The sequence below is a fragment of the Podarcis liolepis genome (assembly GCF_965112155.1).
Source record: "Podarcis liolepis genome assembly, chromosome: 16".
Lineage (NCBI taxonomy): Eukaryota > Metazoa > Chordata > Lepidosauria > Squamata > Lacertidae > Podarcis > Podarcis liolepis.
In genome coordinates this window covers 26816994-26832503 of record NC_139567.1, presented here as the reverse complement: position 1 = coordinate 26832503, position 15510 = coordinate 26816994, and the positions used below count along the sequence as shown (strand labels likewise).

General features: G+C 45.6%; 1 protein-coding gene across 8 annotated transcripts in view; it reads left to right on the top strand.

Annotated features, from left to right (window-relative positions):
- The first annotated feature begins 13615 nt into the window (after nucleotides 1-13615).
- LOC310695248 (protein CEPU-1) overlaps nucleotides 13616-15510 on the top strand; it is a 798779-nt gene continuing 796884 nt past the window's right edge. For 6 of the 8 annotated variants that reach the window (XM_083479382.1, XM_083479383.1, XM_083479380.1 and 3 more), the window contains exon 1: nucleotides 13617-14097. In XM_083479382.1, the coding sequence (XP_083335508.1) occupies nucleotides 14016-14097 (82 nt within the window). In that variant the 5' untranslated portion in view covers nucleotides 13617-14015. Of the gene's footprint in view, nucleotides 14098-15510 lie in introns of all 8 variants that reach the window. The other 2 variants (XM_083479377.1, XM_083479376.1) reach the window with 1 other exon arrangement.

Sequence of the window (15510 nt, the reverse complement as noted above, 5' to 3'; positions counted from 1 at the left end):
ACCCAAGTTTGGGAAACCCTGCTCTATACCACCCTGGCGCTCACAACATTTACACCAGGAATGGGAGACCTGTGGCCCTCCAGATATCATTGGACTGTGACTTCCATCATTCCTGACCATGCTGGCTGGGGTAGGTGTAAGTTGCTTTCTGGAAGGCCACAGGCACAAACTCCTGCAAGTCAAGATGCCCACCATCAGGAGAAAAGCTAATATGCTTCCCGATATGTACTGAAGGAGGACATCTGACCTGCTATGCTCTCCTTCACCCCTAAAAAATATTTCTAGCAAGCCTCCTATTAACTGATACTAACATGGATGTTATAGTAGTTCAAGGTGTTATTGCTAGTATATAAATCCCTTAACAGCTTGGGACCAGTTTACCTGTGATATCACCTTACCCTGTATATGACCACTCAACAACTTCCATCTAAGGAATTGGGCACTGTTACAGGTTGCACATAATACCTATTTTGCATCGTTTAGTGTGGCAGCACCCAAACTTGGTACTCCCTTCCTACTGAAATCAGGGTACTTCAGTGTTATCTTTTTGGCACCTACTTTAAGCATTTTTGTTTAAGCAAGTTGTGTCTAGACATATGGAACATTGGCATGTGTTTTTATCTGTTTTTAGCCTATCATTGTTTTTACTTATTTTCAAAGTGTTTAAAACCATTGCTTTTAACTGATAATTTTATATCAGTTTATATATATATATATATAGCCAAGCAGTATATACATTTTATGAACTAACTAAATGATACATGCTAACAGACCAGCTAAACTTGGATGGGTGTGGCCAGTTGTCTGCAGCTGGTTGACTTTTTTACTGCTTGAGCTGGCCATTCCCCACTAAACCAACTCTGAGGGACCTCCGCATGGGAGCACCTACCACCAGGATCCAGCTCTGGAAAGCAAATGAGCAAGCAGTTGGTCTAAGATATTTTGCTGCCCCATGCTGATAGACAGCACCATCCACATATCAAAGCCCACCGGACTCACACATCAGTCTTCCTCCAATGCTGTTCACAGGACAACCTGAGCTTCCTGGATAGCTCAGTTGGTAGAACATGAGACTCTTAATCTCAGGGTTGTGGGTTCAAGCTCCATGTTAAGCAAAAAGATTCCTGCATTGCAAGAGGTTGGACTAGATGACTCTTCTGGTCCCTGCCAACTCTGCAATTCTATTATTCTTTCCCTGTCACTGATAGCAACAAGCAAGCTTCAGGGGTGCAGGATTCTCCAGCAAACCACTACCATTTCCCACTTCCCCCAACATTGGCTGCTTGTCACACTCTGTCTAATGGTAGGGCCGGCCCCAGACACAGGGCCTCAGAGACCCACAACTCTTCTAGCAACTGCAGCAAGTGTCTTGATTCTCGGCTTCCCTGCAACCCAATGGGAATGACCATGAGCTAATGCAGTTGCCGTGGTTTCATTGGGATGAAGACTGCGTGAGCTTGGAGTACGGAGCTGCAAATCGCCTCTTTTTAGCATTTATTTAGATTTTGAACACATTCCATCACTAGGGAGCATCCTTTGAACACTGACTGGCTGCTCTGAGTGGGAAGGTGCCACAATGAGTGAGCCGAGGTGATGCTGAAACGGAGGCTGCAAACTTCCCCAGGTGCTAGCAGTTAAGAGACATCCCTCACCAGCAGGGCAGCTGCTTTGATTGAGAATTTCTGCACTGAAAATCTATGCCTGGCGCTTGCCAGCTTCTGCTTGCCTTGCTGTTAATTGAGGTAGATGAGCTTCTGCTTGGCTGGAATCTTCTGCATGCAAAGTGGAAAGGACCAGCCAGCTTCCAGAATGATAACCAACAAAAGCATTATAAATGATAGATATGCGCCTTCATGCCTTTTCAGGCTATCTGTGACTGAGGTGGGGAAATTCTTTTTCAACCCAAGGGCTACATGCCCTTCTAGGCAACCTCCCAGGAGGCCACATGCTACAGTGGGCAGAGCCAGAATGTGGGTGGAGCAACAAATGCTGATTTAGTCACACATCACTCTCTAGCCTCTGTCCAAGTAAGCAAAAAGCATTATCAGAGTTCAAGGACACCTTCCAGCAAGGCAGAAACACACGAGGAGGATGCAAAGCAGGGAAGGTGAGAGGTGTGGCCTGGGGGAAATGGCTGTTCCTGGGGGTGGGGTTGTGGTCCAGGAATATAGCTGAGGGCCAGATAGACAGGTTTGGGGCAGTGGCATAGCGTGGGTTGCCAGTGCCCAGGGCTGTGTATTCAACTGCCTAACGGCATCTGCATCACCTAGGAAACCACAGCTGCAGTGATAAGAAGAATCATTCCATTCCATGGAAAGGTCACTTCCTGGTTCGTATGGAGAAGTCGTTTTCAATGAAGCTAGCGAAGGAAGCATGTAGCTGTAATGAGGTGGCACTGGGCGTTGAAAGTTTGTCCCCCTAATAATTTTGTGCCCGGGGCAACCACCCCTGTGTCCCCCATGCTACACCACTGGTTTGCGCTCTCTCTCTCTCTCTCTCTCTCTCTCTCACACACACACACACACACACAATTCACATTTGCGCTCTCTCTCTCTCTCTCTCTCTCTCTCTCTCTCTCACACACACACACAGAGTTATGGGCCCTGCGGAGGTATCCTGGAGGGAGTGGTCAGTTCAGGAGGAGAAGTGAAAGGAGCTTGAGGAGCTGAAAAGGAGGGAGGGAGGGAGGGAGGGAGGGAAGGAAGGAAGGAAGGAAGGAAGGAAAGAAGGAAGGAAGGAAGGAAGGAAGATATTTTTCTTACTCTGAGTAAGCTACCAAACTACATTAAGTTCTATGTGCGGTTGTGGCTGTACTGCGATTCTGAGATACCCTCCTGATTTTGCGTCTGCTGTTGCTGCAAACCAGGATGAGGCACATGTGACAATATTTGTCACAAACTCTTTCTCTCTGGTGCCTCCATATCTCCTGGATGCAGCCCTTCAATCTGCACATTCCTATCAGCAAAGGCACACAGGTCTGTACGTGCGGAACAGATATTAGGCATTTACTGCGAGGTGTTCTGTTGAACACCACCTGCTGTTCAACATGAAAAGTTGATGTTCCACAAAGCCACGAGCGGAAGGCTCCAAAAGAACTGTTCCGGGACAGCAGGCAACATTACGTGCTTAGAAAGAGGGCTGGGCAAATTAACAATACGCAACACAGAACCTTAGGAAAAGAGGCTGTGAGCAACCTGTGCATTGTTACAGATCATTCCTGCTCTATGGGACAAAGGACTTCTTCTTCTTCTTTTGCTTGTAGCTACCACATGGGCACTGGCTACCAGGCCTAGTGGGTTCTGCATTGCAGTCAAAGGGCGGGAAATGCACTGGTTGGATCACAGCAAAAGATAAACAATGGTGCTCAACAGCCATACTAACAGAAAAATAAAAACAAGACTAAAGCTGTGCTCTCCAGTTTCCATTTATATATTTTGCTTTTTCTTTTAAAAAAAGCTGTTTTGGAGCTGTAGAAACATTTCCTCAAAACATACAATTATTCACCATTCTGCCACCCACATCAGCTTGTTTGGCACTGATGTGTGCCCTTGTTGCTGAGTTTCTCTTCTCCTTCTTCCTGGATTAGTCATAGGCATGGTCCTAGACCATTCAGGACAACATAGTGAATGGGATGATGTTGTAAAACTGCTGTCTCTCAATCAGAATGAATCAGTCTCATTGTATATATAAATATACAATATATGTTTTATTGGTTTTGTATAAAACAAATATAACAATACATAAATAACACTCAAATCCCACTGAGGCAAAGTTCGTGAGTTGTGAGTTCTTTGTTTCCAATCTGAAAACATCGTTTATATCAAAGATTTGTTAACCCAGATTATCTTTCCGGAGTGATCTCTGTGTAGCAGGCAGTTTGTAATTATGTTAATTCATTGCAGAAGAGATCATAAATCTATACCAGTCCATATCAAGGCTATCAGTTTGATTAGTATTTATACGTGGCTTCATGCAGTCAGTCAATCCATCAGAGCAACTATCCACAGCTGTTGGTGCTAAGTTTCAAACATATTAGAAACAAGGCCTTTCCAAATATTTAAAACACCTCAAAATTATCATTATTACTACACATTTATTTATACCTCACCTTTTTCCCTGAAAGGGACACGGGTGGTGTTGTAATCTAAACCACAGAGCCTAGGGCTTGCCAATCAGAAGGTCGGTGGTTCGAATGTCTGCAGCGAGGTGAGCTCCCGTTGCTCGGTCCCTGCTCCTGCCAACCTAGCAGTTCGAAAGCACGTCAAAGTGCAAGTAGATAAATAGGTACCGCTCTGGCAGGAAGGTAAACAGCATTTCTGTGCGCTACTCTGGTTCACCAGAAGTGGCTTAGTCATGCTGGCCACATGACCCGGAAGTTGTTTGCAGACAAACGCTGGCTCCCTCGGCCTATAGAGCGAGATGAGCGCCGCAACCCCAGAGTCGTCCGTGACTGAACCTAATGGTCAGGGGTACCTTTACCTTTACCTTTTTCCCTGAAAATGACTCAAGGTGGCCTATGTATAAAGATATGAACAGCTAAAAGCATAGAGGAACAACTATAATTAAAAAACAATTAAACATTGATAGAATTAAAACTGTGTATGTGTGTGTGTGTGCGTGCGCACACACACACTCTCTCTCTGTTAAAATCATACAAATAATTACAATAAAAAGAAGCACAGCATCAGCCCTTTCATTGATAGCAGTCACTTCCCCAAAGCCTGTTGTAATAAGGAAGTTTTCACCTGCCAGAGGAAGGACAACAAGGAGGGAGCCAATCTAACTTCTTTTTTTAAAAAAATTACTTTTCCAACCATTTAAACACTACAAAAAAAGAACAATACAATACAATACAAAAACACTACACAACACTAACACATTAAACTAACAAAACAGAACAAAAACAAACAAAGACAGTTTAAAACACCTCAAACATTTTCAATATCTTATCTTTCATTCATTTCAACGACCTCCTCACACCTCGCTTTTTGTATTCCACTTCTGTTAATTGTTTCAGTGTCGAGTTACAGCTCGGCATCCAGAGAAAAATCAGTCTCACACCATGATAGGTTCCGAAATATGGCTGCTCCTAGGGAAATATGGCAGCACAGCTTTTATTGTGTGAAATGTGTCAAAGATACAAAATACAAGCCAAGCAATTTGTTCTAGCCAGCAGATAAAGACCTTGGTACTAGACCATGCGAGCGATCAGGCCATGCTACGTTAGCCAATCATATGGGACAGCACGAGCTGTTCACGCGCTATTCATGCTCCAAGGATGCTTCTAGCTATGAGATCACCCTGTAACAATAAGAACTTTGCTCATGCTCTCATGTACAAGCAATCATTTTCCCACATTTCAGCAATTCCTTTCCATCTTCCTCTGTTTTCTATCCTATAATTATCTTAACACATTCTAGCCTTATTTTTTCCTTTAATGTTCTATTAATCTATTTATACTTAATTCCTTATAACATTTCTACTAAAGCCATATAACTTCATTCCAACATTCTTCTAACATTCATTAATTTCACAATATTTCTGTAAATAGTCTTTAAACTTTTTCCAGTCTTCTTCCACCGACTCTTCTCCCTGGTCTCGGATTTTGCCAGTCATTTCCGCCAATTCCATATGGTCCATCAACTTCATCTGCCATTATCCAACACTTCAGTGTTTTCAAGAAGCAGCCATTCTCTCTGCCAGCAAAAAGCAGCTGGTTCACAACAAAGTTTAAGGTTTAGCAGGGCAAATCCACCTCCTTCTTTGGCATCAGTCAATATCTTAAATTTTACTCGAGGCTTCTTGCCCTGCCAAACAAATCTGAAAACATCCCTCTGCCACCTCCTGAAACAATCCATCCCATCCGAAACTTGCAATGTTTGAAACAAAAGCAACATCCCCGGCAACACAGCAACACTCATCCCCACCACAGCAACTCGGCCCAACAATGACAACTTCAAATTTGCCCATATTTCCAAATCCCCCTTCACTTCAATCCAACATCCTTCACAATTATCCTTACATAGATTCACATTTTTGGCAGTCACGCTATCCCCCAAATACCTCTCTTTCTCAACCAATGTTAGTCCTGTCTCCTCCTGAAACTCTGTCAAGCTTTCTTTTTCCAATTCAGGTAGGGCTCTGATCCTCAAATTCATCTGTTTTTCTTTAAGTTCAATCATAACAAGCGTCAACTTATGTTCATCAAGTTGTCTCTGTAGGGCTGGGACTCTCTCTCTCTCCAGTTGTGTTGCTTTACATTCAGCAGCAAAGACTTTCTCCCTGGCTTCATCCGCAGTTTGCCGTATCAAAGTAGATTCCTTTATCAATTTCTGGATGGTTTCTGTATTGGTATTCACCTTTTGTCCCGGATTATTTATACTTTCTGCAATTAAGTCAATTTTAATATTTATAGCATCCACTTTCGCATTTATCACGTCTGTTTTCTTGTGAAGCTGTTCCAGCGAATTGTTTATCTTCACTAATGCATCCGCTAAGGCCTCTTCTGTCGACATTCCTCTTGGTTTTGAGTGTTCCTTTCCATTTGCCATAACACTTAAAAGATTCAAGGTCAATCCAGTCTCACAGTTTTTTATCTTGCAGCTAGAAATTCCCCAGCCCAGCTCTTGTAAAGCAACCAGTTTCAAAAGCTTCCACTAGGGGGAAACAGTTTCTATTTGTATTAATCAGTAGTGTCCTCTTTGAAACACAGTTCCAATAATCCAAAGTTAGTTTCAGTTTTCAGTTACTTTTACTCCTTTTAAAAAAAAACAGCCGGAGACAATAGAAACAATGTATTCTCTTGTTTAGCTAACTGTCAATGAACGTTCTAAACGCTGTCAATGAACATTCTAAAAGACATCAATCCTGCTAGCAGCCCGTTTCCAGGGTCAGAGCGGCGGTATTTTAGCTCTCTTCACTCTCTCCTACAGGCATATTCAGTCCACCACTCCCCCCCTTCTCCTGTCTCCAAGGGGGGGGGGGGTAATGTTCTTTGCCGATGGAAATTTAGTCTTTTACAAAAGGCTTTCCAAGACTTCAGCTTGCAACCTCATTACTTCAGTCTATTTACAAAAAGGGGAGGCGGACTTCCTGTATTGAACTTCCCCGTTTCAATGCCAAATTAAACGTTTAAAAATCCAATTCTCCCACTTCAGCTCTACTCACGGGTAATTACTTTAAAGTCAAATTGTCCACAGGAAAAAGTCAGTGCTCTCCAGCAACAGCTATGCGGCTTCGCTCTGTGGAAGAAGCAGACGATTCGAAGCACCGCGCCGCTCACCCTACGTCGCTCCGGACCCCCGAAACTGGGTTTCCCCGCGAGTAGGGGAGGCGCAAAATGTGCCCGCCGAATCCCACGCTCACAGGCTTCTCCCGCCTGTGATTTTTTACGGGTCTCTGCCTTCGCCGTGGCGGCCAGACCCAAATTCCCACGGGGCAAATTCTTCCCGATCAGAGGAATTCCGCCATTACTGGAGGCACCAACCCAGAAGTGCCCGCCAATCTAACTTCTTTAGGGAGGGAGTTCCAAAGTCTGGGAGCAGCCACTGAGAAGATCTACCAAGCCTGTGGTTGTTGTGGTGAGGGGTGGGGTGGAACTGAGACAAGAGCCTCCCGCAGAGATCTCATAGCCTGGGCAGCTTTGTTTGAGGGAAGATAGTGTTATATAAAATAAATATAAGTAAACCTTTCTACAAAAGACCAAGGTTTTCTTCACTCAACATGGAAAAATAGTGGCATTAGGGGGACTTGGTGTAATCTACTGATTTATTATTGCACTGGCTTCTTCAAAAACCTTCTTCCAAAATGGATCAGTGCGTAGGCAGTCCCACCACATATGGAAGCAAGCCTCCATTTTGGTGGACAAATTTATGGATGGATGCAGAGGCAGAGCTTCATGCTCCGGCACCGGGGGGGGGGGCTGAGAGCAGGCAGGGGCATGGCGCCCAGCATGGGGGGGCAGTCACGATGATGGCACCCCACCAGGATCGTGGTGCTGGGGGTGGTGTGCTCCCCCTGCCCCCCTCTTCCTCTGCCAGTGGATGGATGTAACAAAGGGAGTTTTAAATCATATTTATTTGGGAGTAAGCCCAACTGAAAGAAAGTTAGAAAAGCATAATAAATGATGCACATAGTCTTGCACGAATCTCTCTACTGCCCTGAGGATGTGACACCCATCCTATTTGGGACTGACAGAGAAAACATTTGTAGCCTTGGATTTGAACACAAAGGCAGAATTTGCTGAGTGCTTCACTAGATTTGCTGGATAGGAAGCAGACTGAAGAGTCTGTGGGGGACCATATTGTTGCTTTGGGGGATCTGAAGCAGAATTAGCAATTGTGCTTTGATTGTTCTGCCTGTTATTTGTTTTCATTGTGTTTTGCATGTATGCTCTCAAATAAAAGAAATATTACAAAGACACCACAGTTCACTCTCAAGTGATCACATCCTAAAGAAATTAAACCCTGCAGCGCTGCTCCTGAACTTCTCATCACTTGGGGAAGTGGGGAACCCTTCCAGTTCCACTGCCTGATAATAATAATAAAAATGGGGAAATGGGGGCAAATGAAAATATATGAAATGCTTCTCAGAGTTAGTCATGGTTTGGTCCCGGCCAACCGGGAATCATACAGTCAAGGGTATGAGATTACAATGCTACATAGCCAATCAGATCTGCCTATGTGGTGACATCACTGCGGGAAAGTGAACCCAATTGAGAGCAAGTGAAGACAATGTAAATGAACAGGCAGGCAGAGCTGGGATGTTGTCTGGGGGTTTTTGTTGGAGGGTGGATGTTGTTGCTGTAATTGATGTTAATTTTACATATGGATCTTATGTGGATTTTTTTCAATTCGGTTGCATACTTTTTGATGTTTTGTTTATTGTTTATGACTAGTTTTGTTGGGTTTGTAGTTAAGTAATTTTATAGGTTGTCAGCCACCTTGCACATCATTTGAATTTTGAAAAGGCAGCATAAAAATAAATAAATGATTGGTTTTTGCAGGACATGGTGAGTATTTTTAAAAAAAGAAAATCAGCCTAATCAAAGCAAAGTCAAATGCTTCAGACTTACACAACTTGTGAACCATTAAATTTAATCCAGACCATCCTGCCAGGTGCTTGAGAATCCCCCTCCTACTATTTTGGACCTTTGGGTCCATCACATACTTTTTCATGGAGGTGTATTCACAAATACAAGCCTCCTACCTACATTCCCAAGTGTGCCATGCCCCCACTAGAGGATGCCTCCTGCAAGGAGGTTCTGGAGCCCCCCAAAACCAGTGGCGTCCTAGAGTGGTCCATGCCAATTATCAAGGAGAAGCCAGGGAACTTAGGGGAGGCTATCTGGGGTCCCTTGGTGCAAGAGGGGAGCTCCTCCTCTTGAGGAGTCACAACCACCCCTGAACCACTGGGCATAATGGTGACTTAAAAGGCAGGCCAGGACCCTCACGCTCGGGAGGTGTGCCTGTTTGCAGACAACAAGACAATTAAATTATCAGATTCTATCTGTCTTGACATTAACCCAGAAGTAACTGCAAGGGTGGCTGAGGTTCTTTTCAATGGTATCTCTTAGAGTGGCGAACGGCACTATTAGCAGGAAGAAATTCAAGTGAAAATCCTCGTTATCAAATATTTTACATGGCTGTTTATTTGTGTGTGTGTGTGTGTGTGTGTGTGTGGATGTTTTATGATAGCCTGTACTTGTACTGCCTAATAAAGGTTTGGCAAAGTAAGTAGAAAAAGTATTCCTCATGAGTAAAGTGCACCCTGTGAGTTGGGCCCTCCTCACGTAAGGACATCTTCCAGAAGCCTCTAAGGAGCTGCAGCTGAACACTGGGTGTTTCTTGCTTACACCAACGCAGTCTTGTGTTTGTCTTGGGATGCCTTCTGAGCAACATTTGGACTGCTTTTGCACCTGCCTGCACTGTTGCTCTCTATTTTCCCAGGCGTTGGCCTGCTTCTCAACTCTGCTGTAGAACCTATCCCGCCTTGGGCATGCTTGAAACAGGATAAAATGATACAGTCCAGGAAACAAACAGCCACAGGCTCCTGCTGACTATATAAACTGACCCAACACCCATATCTCTCCATTTGGGCATCATGCAGAAGCAGTGACTGAGGATATCACGAGCTGTACTTGATCTCTGAGTGCTAAATTTCGGGAAGAAACGATAGCCCTTTCTCCTATCTTATTAGGTTCCCAAATGGATGTCATTTATATGTTGCGGAGGAGCAGAAGATCTAGGCAAGAGGGCACAAAATAAAGCAATCCCCTGTTATCTTATGCCTTCTGTTCATTCATATTCCTTTAGCGAGCCATGCTCTCCCCATCTGATACAGGAGGAACTACATACACTTGTCGGCTGATTTTAGCTTTCCTAGGTGTATTGTTTACATGATAGGACTTTGCTGGTTTTAAACCTGCAGATAACAGGAAATTGCTCAGTTCCCATGGTGCTTGTACCACGGTTGTTTTAGCGCTCTCCAAAGTTGGCAGTGCACTAAGCTTAGCAGTGACGGGACGGAGTCAGAACCGTGGTCCAAAATGCTGTTGGTCTTCAGCTGATGGATCATACATCACTGAGGGCAATCTACACCAGCAGCACCATGCCTGGATTGCTCAGTTGGTTAGTGCAGGATGCTGATAATGCCAAGGTTGCACATTTGATTCCCATATAAGACAGCTGAATATTCTCTGATTCTTAGTGTCCTTTCCAGCTCTACAGTTTTATGATTCTATGAAGGAGAACAGTTTTTATCTTAGTGGAAGAACATCCAATTTGCTTGCAGATGGTCCTAAAGTCAGCCCCTTGTAGGGCTGGGAGCATGCCTTTCTGAAACCTTAGAAAACTGCTGCCAGTCTTGAGCTAGATGGACCAATGATCTGTCAATAAGGCAGCTTCCTGTATTCCCATGACACCATTTTTCTATCTATTCTGCCGCCCCCCAAAAAAGAGACACAGAGACTTTCCTAAACCAGGGCTGCGGAACCTGCAGCTCTCCAAATGCGGTTGGACTCAATCTCCAGTCAACCTCAGCCAGCATGACCAATGACCAGGGATGATAAAGGTAAAGGGACCCCTGACCATTAGGTCCAGTCGTGACTGACTCTGGGGTTGCGGCGCTCATCTCGCTTTATTGGCCAAGGGAGCCAGCGTACAGCTTCCGGGTCATGTGGCCAGCATAACTAAGCCGCTTCTGGCGAACCAGAGCAGCGCACGGAAACGCCGTTTACCTTCCCACTGGAGTGGTACCTATTTATCTACTTGCACTTTGATGTGCTTTCGAACTGCTAGGTTGGCAGGAGCAGGGACCGAGCAATGGGAGCTCACCCCATCCCGGGGATTCGAACCGCCAACCTTCTGATCAGCAGGTCTTTGGCTCTGTGGTTTAACCCACAGTGCCACCCGCGTCCCTGACTAGGGATGATAGGAGACCACAAATTTCCCAGTCCAGAGCTAAGTTATGAGGTGGTTTAGGGTCCCCATCCCCCATAGTATGATTTCTCCTCTGTGTCCATAGCAGCTGCATCTCAGCCAGATATTCATCAGGTAGCGACTCTTGAAATGGAAGGGATGCCTGATTTCTGTGGCCATCTGCAGAGCTTTTTTGTATTCCATTCACTACAGACTCATTCTCCTGCAACCTGGTCCAGGCCCTTTAGAGCAATAGCACCAGCCTCGTGAAGCACATTACCATCTGAGATTACAGGCTCTGACAGTCTGTAAGTATTCTCGGATGCTTAAAAGCTTTCGTTTCTTGCAGGTTTTTCCAGATAGGTGAACCTCTCATTGCCTGTATGGCGACAACAGCATTTTGATGTTTTTAATGGAAGCCGTGTTTGCTCTGTTTTATTGAATTTTTACCTGTAGGCTGCTATGATATTTCATACGATTAGTGCTTTATAAATGACCAGAATAAATAAACCGTAGTGACAGGGAAAGTGCTAAAATAGCATTTGATGAATACTACTGTGGCTCACAGGAACCCTGTCTCCCCCATAGTCAGCTGTATTAATTCTTGGTGCTTGGATGGCCAGATGCAAAAACGGTCGGGGCTTGTGCACCAGTAATAGCTGGGCAGATGCAGAAATTTCATGTATTTTTTTAGCAGGCAGGTGTAACAAGCATCCAGCCACTCTGGAAAGCACCTTGATGAGATGGTGGGAGATGCTTGATTTTAAAAGCGTGCTGGATATTTAATCCCCCTCCTCACCACTATCAATTTTGAGCCCGGGGCAACCACCTCTGTACCCCCACAAGCAATGTTACTGCCCCTTACAATCAGAAATCATGTGTTCCTTGTGCGTACGAGTGGGCAGGGATTTCCCCTCCCCAGGTATTGTTGTGGAACTCCAACTTCCATCAGCCCCATCAACTAGCATGGCCGATGTTTAGGGGCGATGGGGGTTGTAGCCCACTAACAGCTGGAGGGTTAAAGGTGAGTTGTTCCTGCTAGAGAGTTTGCAAAAGTGAACTATTTTGTTTTGCATTAAATAGATGCAAATAGATGTAGATAGATGGATATGGTGGTTAAAGGAGGAGGGTTTTTCTTGAAAAACTTGGCATCTGTATGGTAATTTTTGATTACTGCAGTTTTTAAAAAATCAAGTTTAGATTAAAATATACAAATAGGTTTTAAAATGGTATAATCAGGTGGCCACTCTCTTTAATGTCCATTGACTGCACTATGGTTTATCCTAAATCAGGGTGTCTTGCAGCCTTAAAAAATAAAAATAAAAGGCTGTGCCTTTAAGAGAGCTTTGACCAGGAGACAAAAGGATGGTGGAAGCTTCACCTGATTAATGTCTGCAAAAGTCAGCAGCTGTACAGCCTGGTTCTATTTGTGTTGACTCCAAAGGAAGTCTAACTGCTTTTGAAACCTGGGGTTGCTTTGAGCATTACATATAAACAAACCAGTGTTTAAGGAGACAAGCAACACCTGCTAACATTCCCTCTTTTTGCATTTATGGACAAGTTGGGCCCACTTCATCAGATGCATGGAATGCAACCCTCTGTTTCAAGATATAGATTAATATATGGTGGTAAGGGGTTAGAAAGCAATGAGGCCAGAGGCCAAAACAATGCTTAAAATATATTATGGCTAATGGCAACTCAGGCAGAGTGAATATAAAATTAGCATGGTGATCTTTTACACCAGCAGTGATAGATAAAAAAAATGCAGGAGCCACAGGCACTTATAGGAAGTCAAGACCATGGGCCCATCTAATTCAGTATTGTCTACATGGGCAGGCAGCTGCTCTTCTGGGTTTCAGACGGGTGAGGCATTCCCAGGCCTTCCAGAAGATACCAAGGACCTTCTGCACTCAAAGCAGATGCTTTGCCACTGAGCTACCACCCTCTCCACTTAGTGTAGGCTTGGACCCCAAAGCAAGTTGGGAGCCAGCCAGGACTGATCCCATGCATTGTATGGAGGATAAGAGTTACAGTCTTGCAATAAATAAATCAAATCCAAAAATCACATCTGTCTGGCGACCATTCCAGAGTCTCCTTAATCCGGAGTCACTCCGGCTACTGCTGCTGCCGCCGCCGCTCTGAATCAAACGCCCAGCCCCCGCACCCGGCGCGCGCGCCTCGTGGGCTCTTTAACACTCCTGGCAGCGGCGCGCGAGGTTGCGGGGCTGCCGCTTTGTCAATCCCTGGATGCGAACCAATGAGTGCGCCGCGTAGGAGGGCTGTCCGCAATCCCCTATCTTGGAGCGGGTCTCGGTGCCAGACCACGAGTGGAGATAATTATTGGGAAGGAGTCTCGCTCTCGCTCCGCTTTGGGCTGCAAGCAAGCAGGCAGGCAGGCAGGCGCTGGATTGTGTGGCTTTCTCTCCCCTGCGCCTCTCCATTCCGTCCGTAATAATCATCGTCGCAGAAGCAAGCTCTTGTCTGTCTGTCTCTCTCCGCAAGCTCAAGAGGGGATCGGACAGGGGAGGGGGGGAAAAGAAGCAGCTGAAACCGACAAGCCCGGAGCGCGATAGCTCTTACAAACCTCGGTCCCCTAGCATGACTGGACTTCTGGCGAAAATGCACACCCCTCTCTTTTGGGCGGTCTTGGCCGGGATGGCCTCGCTGTTCTTCTTCCAAGGTAAGGAGACGACTCCAGATTTTTGCACCGCGGGTTCGAATTCTGGTTCTCGCCTCCCCTTGGCTGGCTTCCTTCTGCTGCAAGGGAGAAGAAGCAGGGAGGTTTGGAAGACCACCCCCCTCCTTTCCCACAGATGCTTTCTCTTCCCCTTTTTCTTCTTATTCTCTTCAACCCCCCCTCCCGGTTTTGCAAAATAGATTATCGATCCGATTCTCGCAGCTGCTGGCGGAGCCGCGCCGGGTGCGCAATTTGTGGCTTGTGTGTTGATGGCTTAATTTGCTTGTGCGTTTGGATTAGTCGTGATTCCGGAGCGTGTGAGGCTCTCTCTCTTACTCTCCCATTCTCCGAACCTCCCCATCACCCCTACCTCCGCCGCGTTTCTCCGATAGAGATCAGCGCCGGTACGATGCAAACAAATGTTTAAAAAAGGCATGTGATCGAGTTGTCAATTTGAGCAAGCTTTCGAGACGCCCATTGGTCTTCTTCCTCCTCTTCTGGATGGGATCTTCTTTAAGAGGGGGAAGGGATGAGAAACTTCAGCGGACAAACTTCTGCGGTTACTAAGTGGAAGAGGAAAGGGTTGTTAGGGGAGGGAGACGGGGAAAGCAAGGGCTGAGAAATGGCCAGAATTATATCCCCCCTTTCCTTCTGGATCGCAGCCTTTCCTTCCAAAAACCTTCTCAAAAGCTGCCGCCGTTCTGTGTAAAGCAAATGGTGGATATTTGGGGAAGGTAAAAGAGAGGGGGACAAATAACTTCAATAGTAATGGGGTGTGCAAGCTTTTACGGTGGATGTTGCTAAGCATTCAGGGGCACCGTAATAAGAGAGATAAACTTCTTTTCTCTGTTTTATTGGGTTGCCAAAGCTACAGTGAGAAGGATGGATACAGGGAACGCACGAGCCTGTCTCTGTGGAAGGTTGAGGAAGTGTTCTTGTGAGGGAGCCAAGCCTTCTCCAGCTGCTGTTGATTTCCCTTTTCGCGTCTCCTTGTTTTGGCTTTGATTTCTCTCCACTACTGTTAAGATGGTGCGACTTTGTTGCTGCTGAGTAGGATCTCCCCTTTAGCAGTGCGTGTTCCATCGCACGCCCTTCTGCTTTTAAGGAAAATGGGAGGGGGGCTTCTGAGGTGTAGACTGAAAGGCATTTACTACAGAGAGTGCTCCTCTCTCTCTCTCTACCCCCCCCCCTGTTCAGCCACCAGATGCTGAAGAGCCTTCTGCATCTTTCATAGTCAGGTCAAAGAGGGGAGTTTGGGCAGCCGCGGCTGTGTCACGCAAGGTATACCCACCTACATCCTCTCTTGGACACAGCTGCTAAAGAAGCCATGTCCACTTCAGCAGCTGGTGGCGACACCCTAAACACTGGTCGGTTGGCCTCCGAGATATGAAACACCCCCATCGCCCTGTCATATTT